The 21,312-nt window shown below is 38.9% G+C and overlaps 1 protein-coding gene across 4 annotated transcripts in view; it reads right to left on the bottom strand.

Moving 5' to 3' along the window:
• Positions 1-21,312, bottom strand: part of DNAJC24 (DnaJ heat shock protein family (Hsp40) member C24) — a 40,648-nt gene that overhangs the window by 6,158 nt on the left and 13,178 nt on the right. For all 4 annotated transcript variants that reach the window (XM_065065444.1, XM_021279823.2, XM_065065445.1 and 1 more), the window contains exon 3: positions 9,997-10,135. In XM_065065444.1, coding sequence (XP_064921516.1) covers positions 9,997-10,135 — 139 coding nt within the window. The remainder of the gene's footprint in view (positions 1-9,996; positions 10,136-21,312) is intronic.

The raw sequence follows: 21,312 nt of genomic DNA on the forward strand, positions 1-21,312 counted from the left end.
GCAGTCAATCTGTTCCCTACTAGAGAGTCACACCTAGATCATGTTATCAGTTCAAAATGCAATTCTCTAAAATTTTAGTTTCCATATCTGTGCAGAAGCTGGAAAATGTTGTACTGGAGTCAAGAGAAGTAAATGCTAAAGATGTGTTACTGAAATCAAGACACTACTGAAACCAATACTTTTCCACATCCCAAACAATTATGTGTAATCAGGGGCAAACTTTTGTTTTGCTAGATACATGTTTTAAAAGCCTGGCTGTAACTACAGCTCCACAAGCTGCAACTGTGAATGTCTGTGGAGCTGTACTTTGCACAATCTCAGGTTGGTTGGGGTCAGAAGGGAACTCTCAAGATCCCCTAAGCCAAACCCCTGCACATGCAGGGTCACCAAGGGCAGGTTGCCCAGGACTATGTCCAGCCATGTCTTAAATATCTCAAATATCTCCACAGATGGTGACTCCACAATCTTAGGCAACCTGCTCTCCTTTAGAAAGGAGAAGCCAAATAAACCCCTTGCCCAATAAGCACCAAGTAAACGTTAGAGTTATGCGTGAGAACACCATCAAGATTCCTGCAAAACAATATTCCTAACAATAGATACATGAAAATACTTTTAGGGCAGATCAGTCCAAGTGTTCTTCTACGATAAACAATCTCTCAGCAAAGAAAGGTCAGTGCTGGCCTCTGCCCATGAGATCTGTTGCCATTTGATCCCCGACATTCTCCCAACATTGTGTACAGCACGAAATGAAGAGTGTACAATACAATTGAAATTATCAACGCAAACTGTGCAACACAAATTGGTTTTTGCAATTCGTATGATGTACGGAGTTCACACCAAGTTCTTTAACTTGACAATGTATGTTTTTGTCAACAAAGTTACAAGTGAAGCCATTAAAGGTAATATATATATAAAAAAAGAGACATAAACCCCTTACAACTTACTACACAATTTACTACACAAAACCTCCAAGCTGCTGCCCGACACCTGGAAGCTCCAACTCCCCAAATGCTGGATTTTAAACCACCAGAAATGCCTGAAAGCTGATCTTTAGCATATACACAGAAAAGCCTCAGATTTGGCAAGACTCGGGAGCTCAGCGCTTATTTAAGGTTTAAATCGGGTTGTTATTGAGTAAGTAGGCGTTCCTTCTCTTGGATCAGTGAGTTTTTAAGCAAGTTTTATAGTTCAATAACATTAAGCGTTCTACAGCATGTAGTGTTGTCTGCGGCTTTCTATGAAAAGTGAATTGACAGTGAAAGAATTTCCTGTTCAGAGCTATTTATTGAGCACTTGCTGTCAGAGACCCAAATTATTTTATGTTATTTTAATTCCCAAGGGATTGCCCAACCTAATCCATTGTAGGGTATTCCAAATGGTTCCCAGCTTCTTCTACATTAATTGCTCTTTGGACTGAAAAGCAGAAATAGGGGACTTTGCAAGTACCTCCTCCAGTAACACCCCAGCAAAACTGCGCATCTCCAACCTTAATCTCACCAGATACTGGAGTATTTCCTTCTTTATCAACAATTGATTGCAACCACCTTACTCTTCAAAAGTTCATCTCAGATTTTTAACAGGAAAATAGTGGCTTAGAACAGACATACATGAATATTCATATATAACTACGTAAAGCAAGCTACTACGTAAAGTAAGATTCCTCCCATATAGCAAAGTAGTGTAAGTTGTTGCAAAGAAGTTTAAGACTACTATGAAAGTATAATCCTAGCAATAGCTAATCACAGCTTTCTCTATATTTAATTATCTAAATTAACTTCAAAATCTAACCAACATGTTGTTCTGGAGTTTTGTTTTGTTTTCCTTTAGGGCTCTATCAGTTTTAAGAGTAGAGTATTATAGGTAGAAGCATTAATGTAATGTAGCTGTAGGGAAATGTTATAACTATCCTTATGTGTAAGTAGCAGAGGGAAGAGCTGACACTTACATGTTGGGATTTTAAATAGGAAATCTAAGGCCAGCTTAAAAACAAACAAAAACCAAACAAAAAACTAACCAAACAAAAAATCCCCCCTCACAAACAAATAAACAAACACAAAACCCCCAACCACCAAATATTAAATCTCAGTCTTCGTTTTGCAACTAAATGACTGTTCTAATTGTCACTGGAATGTACATTACATATCCTTGAAAATGAGCCTCATCTAAACTGGTTTTAATGAAGGAGATTAAAGCAAATCAGACACACTGCAAATAATGACAGAATCAATACAGCCTCTGTGATGTCACCTTTGCTGAACACCTATTCTGTAATTAAAAGGTTGGAATTAAAAGCAAATTAACCTGCTCACATCTAATGCTTTACTGCTGCTGAACGGGTCCTCCCCTGACAAACTGCAAGACGGATGCTCTCAATTACAAGAGCCATAGGTAATGTTTTAGTTATAGAAAACAGAGACATTTTTCTTAGCGCCTGATCAGAACAGTACTTAACGGCGTGAAATGCCCAAAATAAAAGGTCAGATGGTTTTAACTCACACCAAATACCTCTCATGTTACTTGGAGTTGGTCTGGTACACTCTCATAGCTACAAAATATGAGAGCAGGAGCGGTGAATGTCCTGAAAACAGCCACAAAACCACTCAGAGGCCTTTTCTCCAGCAAGTGAAGTCAAGATTCCACATCCTCTTCTTTCAGGAATAAAAAAACCAGCAGAGATCAAAATGAAATCTGTCTACCTACCTACCCGCAGGTTCTTCACTGTGTAGAAGATGACAATGCTATAGCTGTGAGAACAGTATGAAAAAGGCAAGTGCTTTCTATTACACCTTTTGTTTTATTTTTGAATACTGGCAAGAAAAGGAAAATGGTCTCTTCGGTTGCAGGAAGAATAGATTTCCCAAGCTTCATTTACAGGTAGCAAAAAATGAGTTAAAAAGCAGGCTTTCCTATTTGGAATTCACAAAGCAGGATTTCACTCAAGTCAAGTTTTGTAAGGTTGGAGGTAGAGAGCTGGGTCATGTCCTGCTGGCAGAAAATACAAGAAGAGCAGACGGACCATACGCCACCATTTAGAGAACGGGTGAGATGCAATGGAGAAGGTGGCTGAGGAGAAGTCTGCTCTCTCTTCTCTTCCAAACATAATACAATATGAAGCCTGGGAAACAGAATTTCAGCCAAGATTTTCTAATTCATTACTGAAATGGTAATAATAATGATAATAATGATGATGATAATGTCAGGCAAAATTAATCACTCACACAGTTCCCAGCCTGAACTGAGGTTATTATTCCTAGTCTAGTGCTCGAGTCTGAAAGAGTCTTACTGGTTACCTTAAAAGATGCAAATTTTGCATTAGTACTCTTGAGTAAGTCTCCAAACTTGGCACATAATCCAGTAACCATTCTTGTCACTCAGTTTTCTGTACTGCATTTATTTTCTTATCTAGTTCAATCAAGAACAACTTCATTTGCAGAGTTGGACGAAGTTTTTTGTTTTTTTTAGTTCTATTAAATGCACGGCCCAATCTAATATACCTTAAAGCAGCAGAAACAGATTGAGTCACATATTTAACAAGAGAGGCACAGCCCAGCGTGAGGTTGGGGAGCTCACACGCAGCACTACAAACCTAATGGTTTTCACAGGGCGTGCTTAATGACTTTAATACTTTTTGTGCTCTTATTTCATCTACATCGTCATTATTGCAGCCGGGACTCCTCATTAGTGGTTCTCTGCAGAAAACTGCTGTCTGATTTTCACTCCCTTGATGGAGAAGAAGTTATTTAAGAGCGGCATTGTTACCAGCACCACCTCTGTGGTCGGCTGACTTACATGGGACGTCTGCTCGCGCTGTACAACTCTGTGTGCCTTGTACTTACTGAAACATGTTGCGGAACATACAGGGAATATTGTGCAGACCTGATCATCTACCAGAACTTGAAAAACAAATGTTAATTCCCAAGAAGTCCAGCCTGCCTGGCTTTGCCATCTATTGGATTTGTCTGACAACAAGAGGTGAAAGGATTCCGCAGCTCCATTGTCTCAACTGTGGGATCTGAGAAAACACTGGCAGGCTCATCAGAGAGGTTTATGAGCCTGCAATTCAAAGAGATTAAAAGGAAAAATCTACTGAGGTTCTTTCAGGCTACAGAACAACATTAAATAACTATTAGCAGCTTGGTTCAGTAAAGCTTTACTAGAGCCCTTGCTGGGTCATTCAGAAATTGTAAAAGAGGAAAGGTATTTAAGTTTCACTTGAGGATACAATAAATATTTCTTGGGCTATTTAAGGCTGAGTTTTAGGGAAAGGGTTGCAAGCAGTAAATGGAAATTTAACCCTTTTAACAGTTTATGGGAATAGTAAAAAGAGCCATAACACTTTAAAGATATTTTCTGGCTCTTTATCAGTCATATATTCTTAGTTTTGAGTTTTTAAAAAAACAAACACAATTTAAAATGTTCAAGATATATATTTTCAAACAAATACTGTTCATAGTATCTACTCAGTATAACAGTCATCACAGTACTCAAAACCTACATGTTTTCACAAGTTAATTTTTTCTAATAGGCTATATAGGTTGTTAACAATTACCAGAGTGTCTTGCATTAATCTAAAATAAGGATTCGATTTGAAATTATAAAAAAGTCATCTGTTGAGAATTTTCAAAGCAAAAAGCTAAAAAAAATACAAAGAATTGCTGCTTCACTTGTAGCCAGTGCAGATTAGAATTGCCTCAGAGACCATGGTCAAAGGCTCCTGTTCCAGCACTAGCTGAGGGTCTATAGCCGTAAAATCCACAGCTAGTGAAGCAACAGACACTTCTGTCACTTGGAGTAGAACCTGGCACGCTGAAAAGTCTAAGTTAATGGGCATGTTAAAAAACCCATTTCTTTACTTAGAGGAATTTTCTTACCAAGAAACAACTAAAATATGGTGGTTGTTTTTTCCTTTCTTACAAGAATGCACTCAAGGTGTCTAGTTGCTATTAAAAGCATTTTTGTAGGCTTCTGTCTTGCTTCTCCTGCTTATTCTTGCTGTGGATTTGTAAGGTTATTCTTCTGGCATCCTGTTTGCCAAATTACATAAGGTACCTTGATGTCTCATAGAGAATCATCACTTGATTGCTGGAGCAGGAGGGGATGCTGGATTAATGGAAACATGACCATCTCCAAACCAGATTTTTCAGTTTACTGTACCAGGGAGGAATGGGGCAGGAGGAGGTACCTTCGATTTAACTTGGGGTTTTCATTTCCTAATTTACAACCACACCTGTGTACGACTCTCTTTCTAAACCTGCAGTAGCAACTGAACTGAAGACACATCCTCCAAGATTTTTCAGGTTTTAAAGAGATCAGTATTGCCAGTGAAAGCTGAATTAGCGGCCAGATATTTTAAAATGAGCTACGTTAGGCTAACTAAAGATGTTTGCTGTGCCTTACTGCCTAAAGGGACAGAGAGGATGGAGCCTCTTGTTCTCAGGGACAAAAGGCACAAGCTGGAACACCAGCAGTTCCAGTTGGGACTTGTAACCCAGACCAAAAGCAGAATGATGCTGGAATACACATTCATGTATGAAAACTGCACTTGCAATACTCTTCTAAAAATGTAATCTAAGAATTGGAAATCAGAAGGCGGTATGTGCTGAGATGTGAGAGCTCCTACTGGTGATTACATCCCCACCCTATAAACACTTCTGCTTTATGGACATCTGTGTCCATTATCACATAAAAACATATTACCCTAGATAGGACCTCACTGGAGCCATACACGGGAAACCTCCTGAATTCTTAAATTTCTCCACCCTCTGCCCAAAAACATATATAAAGCAACTGGTTTTAGTCTCAATTCCATTACTAGCTTTGAATTATTTGCTACATCTAGTGTCAGAAATTAATCAAAGTCACCAGTATATTGATTTAATTTTAAATTGTGACCCTTCTGTTAACCATTCAATCATTAAAAATTAAAATGTAAAATGAATTAGTAAAATTAATTATCTTAATTATGTGATTGTTTAGATACACAGTTCCTTTGTATTAAGTCAACAAAATCCACAAAAGTTTCAGGGCTGCTACTCAAAGCACCTAACAAGATCGCATCTGAAGTCCTGTGTCCAGTTTTCACAGAATCACAGAGTGGTTGGGGTTGGAAGGGACCTCTGGAGATCATTCAGCCCAACCCACCTGCTAAAGCAGGTTCACCAGAGCAGATCACACAGGAAGGTGTCCAGGAGGGTTTGAATGTCTCCAGAGAAGGAGACTCCACAACCTCTCTGTGCAGCCTGTTCCAGGGCTCTGGCACCCTCAAAGTAAAGAAGATTCTCCTCATATTCACATGGAACCTCCTATGTTTCAGTCTGTGACCACTGTCCCTCATCCTGTCATTGGGCACCACTGAAAAGCATCTGGTCCCATCCTCTTGACACCCACCCTTCAGGTATTTATAAACACTGATGAGATCCCCTCTCAGCTTCTCTTCTCCAGGCTGAACAGACCCAGTTCTCTCAGTCTCTCCTCATAAGAAAGGTGCTCTAGGCCCCAGTCATCTTTGTAGCCCACTGCTGGACTCCCTCCCTTGTACTTCTTAAGCTGGGGAGCCCAGAACTGGACACAACTCCAGATGCGGCCTCACCAGAGGGGGAGGATGAACCTCCCTTAACCTGCTGGTCACGCTCTACTTAATGCCCTGCAGGTACCATTGGCCTTCTTGGCCACAAGGGCACATTGCTGACTCATAGTCAACCTGTTGTCAACCAGAACTCCCAAGTCCTCCTCTGCAGTGCTCCCCAGTCTGGAGAACCAGGGGACCCCCTGCTCTCCCCAGTACAAAGTGCTGCCATACAGGAGCAAGTCCAGTGGAATGCCAGCATGGTCAGGGGTTGGGACACACAAGGAGAGGCCAAAAGAACACGGGTGTCTCATTGTCTACAGCCACCTAATGGGAGGGTGTAGAGAAGACTTCTCAGAGGCACACAGTGGAAGGATGAGAAGTGAAAGGCACAAGTTTTGTATGTGACTCTGTAGAAGGACAACATATTTTGGTAGGGTTTGGGTTTTATTTGCATTGTTTTAGTTTGTTTGTTTTGTCTTTTTCTGCTATGAGGTTGTTCAAACACTGGAGCAGGCGGCCCAGAGCAGCTCTGCAATCTCCATCCTTGGAGATATTAAAAACTGAGCTGGAGAAGGTCTGAGCAACTGACCTCTGGGGACTTGCTTTGAGTAGGAGATTGATCTAGATGACCTACACAATTCTCTGATTCTGTGAAGAGTTTCTTATTCTTTCACATTGTGACATAAAAGCACAAACTTTCAGGGTAGTATGAAAAACATAAACCAGTTTTTTTCCAAGCTAAAGTCACTGAAAATTTTTTGGTAATTTGGTAATTATTACTGTCAAACTTGATTTTAACTGCATATTCATCTTTCTAAATGGGATAGTGAACAAAGAATGGGAAAAATCTCAAAGAATAAAAACATTGAGAAAAAAAGTTCACTATTAGTAGGTAATTGTTATGCAGCTTTTTTTCCATCCCCCAAATTTTTCACAGGGATTGGAAGCAAAAGATTCACCATTATAAAAGGGTATTTTTATATGTCACTGAAGATAGGACAAAATAATGATAAAACACACAAAAAGGCAGCTCTTGTAAGATTTCCAGACCAGAGTGGCTTGGATTACTATTTGAACCAAACCTCTAAAGGGCCCAAGGTTTGTCCTTTCCTCTTTAAAACTGTGGCGCGAAGGCACAAAAAAGTAGCAGGAGATCATTGTGGTATCTCCAGAGAAAAGCAGTATTAAGATATAAAAGCACATTCACTTGTTATTCTCAACATATAATCAAAGAACCACCTCACAATTACAAATGCAGAGCCCCACAAAATTTGAGCTGCTTAGAACTTCTCTGGCCACTGAGTTTCTGAGGCAAGTAATTAACATTTGGTTAGTATAATGTGAGAAGGTACATACAAATGAACAATATTTCAAGTGGGGAAGAGAGGACAGGGCGAAGGGCTTTGCGCTGCCAGGTGGTTGCACACACCAGCATCCTCCACACGCCGCTTCCCGGGGTTCTGTGTCTCATCACCATTGCCCTTGGCCGCTGCCTCAGTTCCTTTGTTCCCGTGAGCTTTTCCAGCAGTGTCCACCCATTTGTCTAGAATCATGACTTCAGAAGCAACTTGACAGGCGTTCAAAGAACCAGAATTTATTTCCCCATCGTTTTGCTGCCAAGACACGTGCTGCCCAGAATGCAGCAACGCTGCACACGTATAGTACGTGTGGCTTAAGTCTGAAACGCGGGTGTGAATGGCACCCTCTATTTTAAAATACATCTATCCCATTACCATACCAAGTACCTGTGTAAGTAAATGTACAATTTGCTTTCATCTACCAAATCTTTTTTTACAGAATCCTGAGATGGCTTTTACAAGAACCCATCTGGATGGGAAAAAAAATCATCTCAGGAAATACAGATAACCTTTAAAATACTGCAGAATAGATTTTGTCAAAACTAATTTATAGCAATGTCCTTAAGTTCCATGGGAAAACAAAGGAGCTTATTAAATCTTGATGAAGCTCTCGACTTCAGTGGATTAACCTGACCCAAGCAAAATGGAACTTCATGGTCCGTATTTAAGCTTTAGGTAAAGCTGACTAAATAGACAAACAACTTTTTTTACTTTTGTGAAAATGGAAGATGCAGCAGATGCTACAATGCTAAGGGTATAATAGGATGAGAGCACTGAGCAGCAGAAATTCTTGTTCTGGCATCACATTCAGGCATTTAAACAAATAAGTTTGAGATGAACATTTATTTAAGTTTGATCTTAATAGTGTTTACATAACAAGTCAGCACAAGATCAAATTTTTTCCCATTCTTTTAAAATATTTATTCAACTATTGTGTTTTCACCCCTCCACCCCCTTTTCCAAACCCCACACACAGTCTGAATTACGAGACTATTTAACTAGAGAATTCATACTGGGTATATACAATTCTATATCCCTCTTTTTATCCTGCAGTGATGCCTATATGCCAGAATGACTAAGCCTTTGTCTCTCAAAGTTCTGGTATCCGCAGCGGCAGGGGAGTTAAAAATCAGCACAAGAGAGGAAGGGCTGATGGTGTGCCAGGGTACAATGGCAGGGAATTCAATAACAAGCTGCGGAGACACTGGGCTTTTATCAGCCACGTTCAGAAGTGGTGGTGGCTGCACGTCAATGCCGGACCCGAGTGTGTTACTGCCGAGCGCGGCTGAGTGTTTTCCCCACGGGCAAGACACTATTATTGACTCCCCCCATTAACATGTAGGGTGGATATACATTTATTGAAGGTTCTAATGGAAGGCTGAGGGACTCCTATCCCGAGGCCAGAGCAGAAAGACAGCCTATCACTTCATGTAATGGTAGCCCATGTGTGACAGACCTGACCTACATTTCCCCCCTTTCTTTCTCACAACAGCCTGTCACTGTTTTAAGAAGCTATTTCTGAGAGGTAGAAAAAGAAATGCATGCTGGAGCTGCCTAGTTAATGTGTTATATCGGAATATTATTTATAAACCAGACTAGTTTAGACTACAGATGAATTATGAAAGCTACCATAACACACACACAACTAAAAAGAACGTATCTTAATGATTCTAAAGTGCTTATAAACCCATACACACTGAACACTAGGTATAAATAGATAAAGGTATTAATCAAAGATACCGCAACAAAATGTAGTCTAAGACTTAAGAATGATTAATGATGCTGCCTTACTAAAAAAAAAAAGGGCCAAGGTCTGTAATTAGTACAAATTCCATATTCATTCAAATTATTAGGAATAACGCCACCTAATGTTTTGTTGGAAGTAATTCAATGTTTCCACTAGCTAATGTATGTGTAGCAAAAGCTATAAATAATGGATCCACAATTGAAAGTAGGACAAGAGCGAAAGAAACATTTGGTTCAGCAACAAACAGCATTTCAAAATACCATCCCAGAGCCCGCTTATTTAAAGAGCTGCTGCCACTACAGCGCTCCTTGGCAGGAACCTACCACGCTGCTGCAGGTCATACTCTTTTTTTGTCTCTTCGTTCCCTAGAATTTTCCACGCTTGATCGATTTCGATGAACCTCTGCACACGCTCCTCCACTTCTCCTGCTGGCACATCTGCCTTCTGTTTGTCTGGATGATACTGCCAATCAAAGGAGAAACAACAACAAGAAACATTGAGGGGAGTGGAAGTGAGGAGGGTGGGAGAGGAGCAATCAATAATGCGTTTGATATTCAATCAAAAGGACAGAGAAAAGGAGAAGGTCTGGGCTAAGGTGCCAAAGGAAGGGGGGTGAGGATGCCGGGCGCAAGAAAAAACTGCCAATTTAATTAGACCACTGAAATGGCAACAAAACCACCAGTGGCACAAATGTCACCATGCGCACTGATGGCATTTTCTGGATAATTTGCTGATGGAATCATTGGTCTTATGGACAATTTACCTAGAGAGAAGGACTACCACCACCAGACATAGGTACATGCAGAGGACCAGACATGGGAACAAGAGGAGGTGCTACCACCTCTCGTAATATTACACGTAGCTGATTTAAGCACTACCGCTACCAGGCTATTGTAGATAAACAATGCTGTATTACATGCACTTAGCTTTTAAAACATTATTATTTAAATGGTAAAGAATATACATGATCAAATATAATTTATCATCATTCTACTTTTGAAAATATGCCTCAACATCTTCAATTTCTTCCAGTTCGGTGAATCAATAGCCCTTCCAAATATTTAAAGTCATGGATCACTGGCTACAAAATTGTGTCATTTTAGTTAAGAAATGGTTATTCAAGGACATGGCTGCAAGAAATTCAACGTTAAACAGGCAATAAGAATTAAAATGGTAAGACGCTTTTACTGTTTGTACTACAGGTTCTGAATGGCACATTCTGACCTCTATTTGCTTCAAATGTCTACTGAACAGGCACCCTCAAAGCTCCATCTTCCTGTAGCTTTAATTCATATCCAATCATCTCTTTTTTAATATTTTAAATTGCTCAGTATGAGTGATGAACCAACGGGAAACAACACTTAAGATGAGAAAGTTGCAATATAATCAGACATATCAGCTCTTAACTGTTATCAATCAAAATATCACCTATTCTGGAGCTTTAACTTTATACTAACCATATTTGCCTTTCATACCAACACCCATCGGGGCACTGAAATGTAGAACAGATCTTAAGACTTAGAACACCTGTCCTACAAGGGTTTGAGTGGATTTCTCATTAACCGAATCCCTTTGTTTGAATTTATAATTAATTTTGGAAAAGAAAGAATAGTAATACCATGTGTGCTTTACAAAATTCAAAGTTTAAAAGGACCGCTTCTACTGGAGTCTATTTGCTCACTGATTTAATGTATCTGTCATTTGCACTGATGGGTATTAACCAGATAAATCCCACCTACGATAAGAGAATGTACATTAGAGCAAAACGTTCATCTTTGACCTCAGGTTTTTTCACATATACTTTTCCTTATACAAATGAAAGCACTTGCACCCTCATGTATGAAGCCTGTACACAAGTGTCGATTTTTATGCGACCATATGAGTGGGAGCACTGGAAGTCATCTCTGCACCCCAGGCTCTGGACCGGCTCGCAATGTGCTGACAATGTGGCTGAAGCCCAGTGGCAATGCAGAGAGGTTTATCTCTCAGAGATCCCTTTTTTAATCTCCCCAGCTGAAACTGCCAAAATTCTAAGGTGCAAACAAAAATGTTTGGTCATTGCATTTAGTCATCGTATTCTAAACAGCTAATGAGTAATTATACCTTTCTTTGGTAGGTGCTAAATTCAGCATAGTGTCAGAAGCATCATGTTGTGTTGTAAAAGCTATTCAAATGTCTGATTTGTTTTCAAATCCATTTTTCTGAAGCCTTAGCTTTTCCAGTTGTGCTTCAATTTTAATAGCGTGTTTAACATTGGTGGTTGGTTGCACAACCACATTTGTGAAAGGTCATTAAAAAAAATAAATAAATCAATGCTTAATAAGTATACAAAGCAAAATAGTCCGATCACATTAAAGACTTACATGGCTTCCTTTCAGCAGTGTTACTGATTTTAACAGTTATATTTGAGGTTTGCATTCAGCAGTTACCCCTAAAGCAATATTTTATCTAAAACATGATGCTTCAGTATTTTAAAATATTTCAGATACTATATTTAAAATTTGGACCCACCCCACACATTGTAGGGTTAATTATAATACCTAAAAAGAGAGTTCTATGGCTGCTGTATATCTTACTCCATTTGGATGATGCTTTAAACATTCTCCCACAAGCTTATACCCAAAAGGATGTAAAGGCCTATTAGAGGAGTATTATACCCGGGTTAGTAGCTCTGAACTTCACTAGATTTTAATAGTGATGCCACAAAACTGTTATTCCTATTATCTGTTTGGATTGGTCACAAGATCGCAGCCTCTCAGATCAATTTCTTACCGATACATGAAAACATTAATTACTGACCAATTGCACAAAGTAGCACTAAGGATATCGGCTTCTCTCCTGCCAGGAGTGTTGGGAAAAACCCCCACAAAACTGCTCATGCTTTTCCTTTGCTACACCAAAATTTGCCTGAGAAAGAATTCTGGACTATACTGAAAGTGGTTAGTGAAAACCAGTAAGCCACAAGTGTCAGAAAAGTACTGTGGAAAAGTAATAATCAGTGCAGAAAGGGCTATTCTGTTCATTTCTTAAATAATACAGAAAATGCATTATTCTTCAGATTTATCGTCTAGCTTTTAGCTTCTTTCCATTCCATTTGGAACATTTAATATTTGTAGCATATGCAATTTTTATATTCCAAAGGCTACAATTTCATGTAACTAGTAACTACATTGTAGTGGATCTACTGATTGAAAAAATATCTATCTATTTTGGTCTCCATGCTTTCCAAAACTGTTCACTCCTTTCCCCCGTTACCATCTGACGCCTTTAGCACTCAACATCTACACTAAGAAAAATCCTCAGATCTCTGCTCTTTTACTCCAATCCTTTTTTTTCCCCTCCATTAGCTCCATTTCATCTGAATTCCTTCTGTACCTGTTCTCATTGACTCCCTTTCCCTACTCTCCAGCTTGCTGATCAAAAGCCAGGAATGCCTGTTTGCTGCAAAAATCCCCTCTTGGTTCAACCACCCATGCGCTTCTCCCTCATCTCTGAAGGGTTTAAAAGGCGTTTAGATGAGGTTCTTAGGGACGTGGTTTAGTGCTAGAGTTGGGTTATGGTTGGACTCGATGACCCTGAGGGTCTCTTCCAACAGAAATGATTCTCAGATTCTCTTGTTTTGGCCAGCTCGGACACAACCAGAGGACACCTTACCAAGGTTCCAACCAACCTACTCACAGCTGAAGTTTAAGCATCCTCCAGTGATACATCAGACATTAATCAACCATACTATGGTAGGTTAAGGCTGGATATTAGGAAAAAATTCTTCACGAAAAGGGTTGTCAGGCACTGGAACAGGCTGCTCAGAGCAGTGCTGGAGTCACCATCCCTGGAGGGGTTTAGAAGGTGTTTAGACAAGGTTCTTAGGGACATGGTTTAGTGCCAGAGTCAGGTTATGGTTGGACTCGATGATCCTGAGGGTCTCTTCCAACTGAAATGATTCTGTGACTCTCTTGTTTTGGTATCTTTCCCCGTTCCTGCTGCCGATTCCCCTCCCAGCCCAGCACACCCTGTGGTGGAGCCGGCGCTCTGGCTCGGTTTGGAGGACGTGAAATATGATGTATGTTTCTGATCTCCTCCTCTTTTCCCATTCAGCCTTATTTCTGGGTTAATCTCAGCTGCAACCATGTCCAAGCTCTGTAATGAAAACAGACAAGCCTATTTTCTACTCGACCTATCTCCTTCTACTCACACTGAACTATTCATCTCTCCCTCTGCACCCAGTTGTAAGTTCTTACTCCAAATATTAGAGCCCCCTAATGTCTCCTGCAATATCACTTCTCAAAACGTGTGCAAATTATCTTTGTGTCACCCATACCTGCCACCTGAGCACTATTTGCTGCTGTATTACTGCACTTTGGATATATTTAAATCTTTCTGGCTGCATACGCGTAATGTTTTTAAGAAGCAATAGTTCCATAAAAATAGCTTTTTACTGGAGCACTCCTCTTGATTTTTGAACACAATAGTAATATTTACTAGCGTGTTACTACTTAATAGGACTTCATAAAAACAATAAAGAATATTTTCCCGAGTCTGACATCAGCAGGGGAAAAGGAAGAAGACTAGAGATACATGCCCAATCTATTCTTCCTTTTTCATACCTCCAATAGAAGTAATTTGCTAACTTCTTTCCATTAATAAAGACTGCCTGGAATTTTTATCACTTCAGTAGTTATTGTGAATGTTAAAAAATAAGCTGATTGATAATGGAAATATGTTAGTTCATCTGTTAGCTATAAAAAATACCTTACACATACATGCGATACTGCTGCCTCCAAAAAGTAAATTAATTGTATTTCATTATGTTGATCTATTACCTTTGATACCTACTACAACATGAAAAACAAGCCAGAAAACTGTTTTTGTCTTAGAAAAAAAGGTGTTAATGTTGAAGTGTTCACCAAATAATTAAAAGTGTAGACGCTCCAAAAATTACTTGAGTTCCATCATATGTTGATGGGGCTTAACCTGTTTGCCTACTGCTTTCTTACTGATTCTTGCAGCTGATAGGAGCTTTGCTTTACATCATTAGCCAACATCCTCAGAACAAGAGTTGCAAACTATTGCTTTTACTTTACAACCATCATTAATGAGATCAACTACCAAGTCATGTAAAACAAGCCCCAAAATTAAACCTCAGAACCCCTCTCCTTCTCTTAGGGAACTCTGATATTTTCATTTATACAGTGTACCACACATATTGCTTTCACCCACAGGGTTTATAGAAAAATGCAGAACATACTACAGCACATTCAGCTGCTATATTCTGTATTTCCACCTGCTTTCTACTCCATGAAGTTTGGTCCCTTCCATATTTCAAGAATTGAAATGGAAGTTAATAATGACCATTTGGTCAACAACTATAACGATATTACCTCTCAATAACCACACCAACGAACTCATATACCACAAGATGAGAAACTACGATAGTTGGCTGAGCTTTGCTTGAGCAAATCAAGCAACAGGGAGGTGACCCCAGCGAGGCCCCGTCCTCCTCACACCTGTACAAATTGCTTAGCTTGACGCAATAAATGTAATAGGGTTGATTGATCTTAATCAAACGCAAGTTAGTAAGCAGAAAACCTCTAGTTAAGTCAATTTAATGTACATTTCTTATCGGTGCTCATTAATTTATTCTTGAAAAGAAATTTACAGCGAGAATCAACTTACTATAAGACTTACTGGGATGGGCGAAACAACAGGCACAGGTTTTACACAACATTTGTAACCTCTTGCTAAACTGTGGAATACACAATAACTAAATCACTTAATGTAGTCAAACTTTTACTCGGAACTACTTTTCCACATGACAAATTGAAAAGGCTGATTATCTAGAAAAGGTTAAAAAAGCGCTATTCCTTCTCATTTATTACTTAATTTTTAATATATTTTGCCTTGTGTATAAGGGGTATTCTTTCTAAACTATCAGATTTATTAAAGACTTTTAACTCTGAAATTAAATTATCTATAGTTTCATGGAATCACCTTGCTAAATTAAATTGATAAGTTTACACAAGTCTTGGATTCCTGCTTTATTTCAATTTGAATAAGGGATATATTTAAAGCTAGAGATGTGCCGTTAAGTGCCTGAGTAAATCAAGTAGTAAGATGGCAATCATGAATTAATGTTAATGAGTACTGAAGTACTCATGCTTTTGTATGAACTATATCTACTGCCTAAATGTAAGCTGTCAATAAGAGTCAATGACAGAATACTAACATCTAAAATTAACTTAGTATCTCTTAGCGTCCTTCTATGTTTCTCTATGTTAAGTTTATAGTAGTAGTTTTATAGCCTGACAGTATTTTTTTCTCGTAACGCAGCTAGAAATAAGATTTCCAGCCAAGTATTAATTGTTAACACAAGGCCACAGTTTTCATGACATACAGAACTACAATACCTCCTGGAATTTTTTAAAACACCCGTATTTATATTAAAAAATAAGCAGTGGTGAAAGACACTGAATAATGGTGAGGGAAGAGGAATTCAACCCAGACTTTATAAATAGAGCGCTGTTCCGTATCTGAAAAGTTACCATTTTTGATGAATGACAGAACTGAATTAAAATCATGAACAGAGGAGGTAAGAGTCAGGAACCTGGTACGCAAAGGGTGGGTTGAACGCGCGTTGCAAAGCACAAGTCCCCGTGGATAAGCAGGGGACAGTGTGAGATAACAGCAGAACACACGGGTGACATCCCGTCCGCCGCCCGGAGAGCAGGTGAGTGACAGCGAGTGGGCACAGGAGCTGGACACCATCCTGCTCTGAGGGGACAAAGAACGAGACGGGGGAAACGTGGCTTGCAAGCCATTTTTTCAGATAACATGGCCAGACCCATGGCTAGGAATCCAACACAATGAGATGTGGACTCTTTACAGGAGTTGCAGAGATTAATACCAAGCACTTAGGAAAAGACAATAAAAACCACCACATTATTGGTATTTGGGGGCTTCAGTCTACCTATCCTTCTATCAAAAATTCAGTGTTGAAGGGGTAACATATTCAAATTTGAGAATTAGAATAGCTATAGAGAATTAGCTATTAGAATTCTCTCTCATAGTCAATATATGACAGTTTATTTGGTTAATAAGTCTAAATTATTACTTTATTACATATTATAGCATAAGTTAAAATTCCTTTAAAGACAAAAAAAGCAAGTAGAAGAGAAAGGCTAACACTAACAGTCTTGGTCTGTACAAAGTTTAAAAACAAAAGTGTTGCACTAAGACAAAATGCACAAATAATTTCCAGTATGTAACACCCTTGCAATATAATGAAGTGCATCCTTTCGTTCTAGCAAAGCAACAAGAACAAAATGCAGAAGTTAACATGAAAACGTTTAAAAACACTTCTCATGCTCCACGCAACGTTTATACATTATCAACTACATTTGTTATTATCTACAGGTTAAGCTAATGAGGTCAGGACAAAAACTGTCAAGTGTTCTCATCTGACAGAAGTATTCATAGGTCCATGCAAATTTATCCGCAGACTACAGAGCTCATCATAACACTTCACATCGTATTAAAAGGAAGCTGAAAGACAGTCAACCTGAAGAAGAAAAGTATTAACCAGCTATTTCCTATTTACTTTGCAATTGTAATCTGAATTCTTGATACATTTCCCTGCCTTAAAAAGAAAATAAAAATATAAGAAAAAGAAAACTGAGTGAATTTAATGCCAAGCAGCTCTTAGGAGGGAAGTGCTTTGCCCTTGCTTACAATATATGTAGTAAATACCAGTTTTTTACTGGGACTTGCCAATAAATCTCACCCTCTGACACAGAGTGTCTGTTCATACTCAGTTTTTGGCCGCTCTGCCACAAATGCCAACAAAGGGACCAATTAATGGAAACTTTCTTGATCCATTCCCAGTGGATGAATGTCCGCCTTGCAGAAGGTACCTTGACAACACTCATCTCGCACAGGCCAAATGGCTGCTCTGCGGTAGCAATTAAGACACCACCGGCCTTGGCTAGATTTAAACCAACAACCAAATCTGTGTAGGTCTGACCAAATGCTCACAGAAATCTGGAGAAATTAACTGTTAAACAAGGGCTGGATTGGGTCATATAACTGCATCCGTTTCCCTAGTTATCTATAGACCACATAACCACACTTTTATTAGAAAGAAATTACAATTCTTAAAACAAGATTCATTAATCTGGCTACACAACCGCAATGTTTAAGCCACATCTATAAATGTCTAAGAATCAACAACTCTTCTAAATCATTTCAAGAATCAAAATAGCATGGTAGGCTGACACACTCCGTATTTGTACTCTCTTTTTTCTCTCTTTCCACAAATAGCCAGTGTCCAGTCTTCATATTCCCGTAGCTTTGCAATCAAGTTTGCAGAGCTAAGCTCAACACAGCATCCCTCCTTTTTCTAAAATTACATGTGGAAATGGAAGAGTTTTGCTGCTTTGATCCAGAAGCGAAAGTCTCTTCCCGCAGACTGTGAACATGAGGGACTAACGCCATAGCTACTGGAAAAACCTTGTCCCCATTGTGAAGTTCATTCTGCTGTCAGCACCCTTCCCAAAAATCACTGTCCTCAGGCAACTGAAAGTGTGGCTGGTCAAGCTCCCAGATTGTTATCACAAAACTAGGCATTCTGCTTCTGTTGTTCTCAGGCCCCAATGAATTTATGTTTAGAACTAAGATATTAAACTTGCGTATCTGAAATACTAAAATTCAGCTTAACAGGGTATAGTTCCTCTCACCACCCAACACTCCAGTGAAACTGCACATTTCCCATTCTATATTGTCATTAATAAAGCTTGTAACAATATTTTTCATCAAATTATGTGGCATGTATTAGAAGTTCCAGATCAGTTGACAGAGCACCAAAATATTTCAACTGAACAGTCTCCCTGCTGGACACAGAACAAACAAGGAACCATATAATGCAGTGACAACACTTCAGGAGCTCTATAATTACATTTAAAGTTAACTCTTTTGCTGATTTTATATACATTGTCAAACTGAATCGCTTAAGTCACAAATCCGTATCAGCATGTAATAGAATTAGCACATGTATTGGGTATTACCTGCACACGTATATGGTAGCTCTATTTGAGCAATCAAGCACAGCGACTCCAAACGATCATTTACTCTGGTTATGGGCAGGATATACAGATTAGAATCTATGCAGACACACTGTTAAGCATTAGGGCTGAAATCTTTTTCTTGCAGTGAATCTGTGAGGGATTTAAATCAGAACACAGACTAAATTATAAAATCGTTCCTGAAACTGGAATCTGAATTTTTAGGTGACTAAATTTAAGAAAAGCACAAGTTTTAGCTACCTGTGCTGGTTGAGAGAAAAGGGGACAAACATGCGCTTGGCCCCCACCCTGTGGCACTCCGTGAAAGGTCACAGAAAGAAGCAATTTTCCAACCTCACCAGCTGAACTCATTAAATTAGGGCGGGACAGAAAAAAATCATTGAAATATTTTACAAAAATTCAAGTGATTTATTCAATCAAAGTATTTTAAAACAAAGCAGCTTCAACTGCAGGAGAAAAATCAAATCATTTTGAAAAAAAATGTTTGTTTTAAACGTGCAAACATTAAACTTTTCTCCTACAGTGGGAGGAGGGGGAGTTTCTGAATGAACAGTATGAATTAATTGCCAATCTATTTATACAAATGAATGGGAAAAAATTCCTAATTACCAGTAACTAAATAATTCTGCCAGTTCTACCTTGCTAGACTCAAAATGCTTTTCAATTCAAAATTACTTAATTTTCAACTGAAAAACTATTACAAACTACCAGGTAATAGAAAACCAGTTAGGCTGGAGCCTTAAAGCATTATGGTGCTACCTGCTCTTAACTCGGAATGATTTTGGTTGCCCTTTTATCACATGAGCCATCAGGAAACCTTACTGCCCTAGTTTTTCTTTCTTACTACCCCAAAAAGCAAGAAGAAAAGCTACATATTTTTATTTAAAAAAACCTATTTCATCTATTTCCATAATTTGTAGATCACCTCTTACATAAAAAAGACCTAAACGAAAGGGCGACATGATTTTTAAGAGCAAGACTTGCACAAAACACAGGCTTGATACTTTGATAAGTATTCCTTCCATTAAGTATGAAGTGTATCCCCAGCTTTCCCCAAGTTTACAGTGGAAAGTGAAGTTTTTCAGCAATTAATGTTTCCTTCAGTGGAACTACGCTGAAATGTTCTTTTTTTAGGTTGTCTACAGGCCTATTTTGCACACAAAGGCCTTGTAGAGGAGCCACCCTGAAGCAACATTACACCCTGCACTCTGTGGCCTACATGGTTCATCAGGTACTAATTAGATGGCATGTTCTGTCAACACTTTCTCACTCTCCTATTAACTGATCATCCTGCTCAATTAATACAATGCAACACCAGTTCCAAACTCCTCAATATCCTTTACCTGTGAGAAACAAGGATGAAGGGAAAAAACCCTCCAAAAGGGTCACAAGGTAACTGCACTTGTGTAAGATCTGGAGTGACAATAACAGCACTATGCTGAAAGGTTAATTATGTTCCTACCAACACTCTCATGAGCCTAAGTTTGGTTTTTATCTAAGAGAAAAAGAGTAAACATAAGCAAAAAAAGCCCCATGCTTCATCTAACGGGTTATTTAATATTGTAGAAATGGTAGCAGCTTATGAGAAAGTAAACTCTACAAAACTAAGCCATTAGTAGCATATTTCTCATCAGAATATTTGCAGTTAATATTGTCACTGTTAGATACTGCGTATCAGAAAATAAGTAATGAATATTGTGCAGAAACTACAGTATGCTAATCCCACCTACCTACACAAGAGTTCCAACAACAGTTGCCCTTATAGTCTCATACAGTCAGAACCACCATAAATCAGCATCTTACAAAAACTATGAGAAATGAATTACATGTTTTCTCTGTTTATTACACTGCAGAAGATAAAAGCAAACGAGAAAGCAGCTGCCAAACACAACACGCTACTGCCACCTAATGCTTACTAGAAGGTTACATGAAAAACATGTCATTGTTTCTCTGCGCTACACCAGCATGACCAAAAACAGAGACCAAAGCAAATGAAGTTTATTGCTGTTTTTAAATATCTGCTTCACGTTTCCTCCCTACGGGCTTTCTACATTGAACTGATGTGACCATATCCCTTCGTGTGCACAAAGACTGTACTGGGCAAGATGTATGTTTAGCAAGACTTGCACAAAACACAGGCTCGATACTTTGATATGTGTTCCTTCCATTAAGTATGAAGTGGACTAAGTATTTAGTGGGCTAAATATGGGACTCATTTCATCTGCAAAAATATCAGGAATGTAAGAGATGCATTCCATTAGGATACTCGCATAAAGAAGTGAATACATTCACTAGATGAGGTGCCACACTTGTTTACATTTTTGTAAGCTATCTCCTGTTGTGTAACCAGCACAATTCAGTATTGAAAAGCTTCTCATGGCAAGTATTTGGCAAAGGGGTCAGGGGGAAGAAAAAGGAAAAAAGATGTTTGGTCTTGTGTTAAAACAGCGCAAAACAAAATTACTTTGAAGGTGCTCTTCTTATTTCAGTGATTTTGCAAAGCGCTTTCTCTGAAATGTGAAACTTGTTCGCTTCCATGAAAAGAATGATCCCAGGTCTCAAACT

This window comes from Columba livia, chromosome 5 (assembly GCF_036013475.1).
Source record: "Columba livia isolate bColLiv1 breed racing homer chromosome 5, bColLiv1.pat.W.v2, whole genome shotgun sequence".
In the NCBI taxonomy this organism is placed as follows: Eukaryota; Metazoa; Chordata; class Aves; order Columbiformes; family Columbidae; genus Columba; species Columba livia.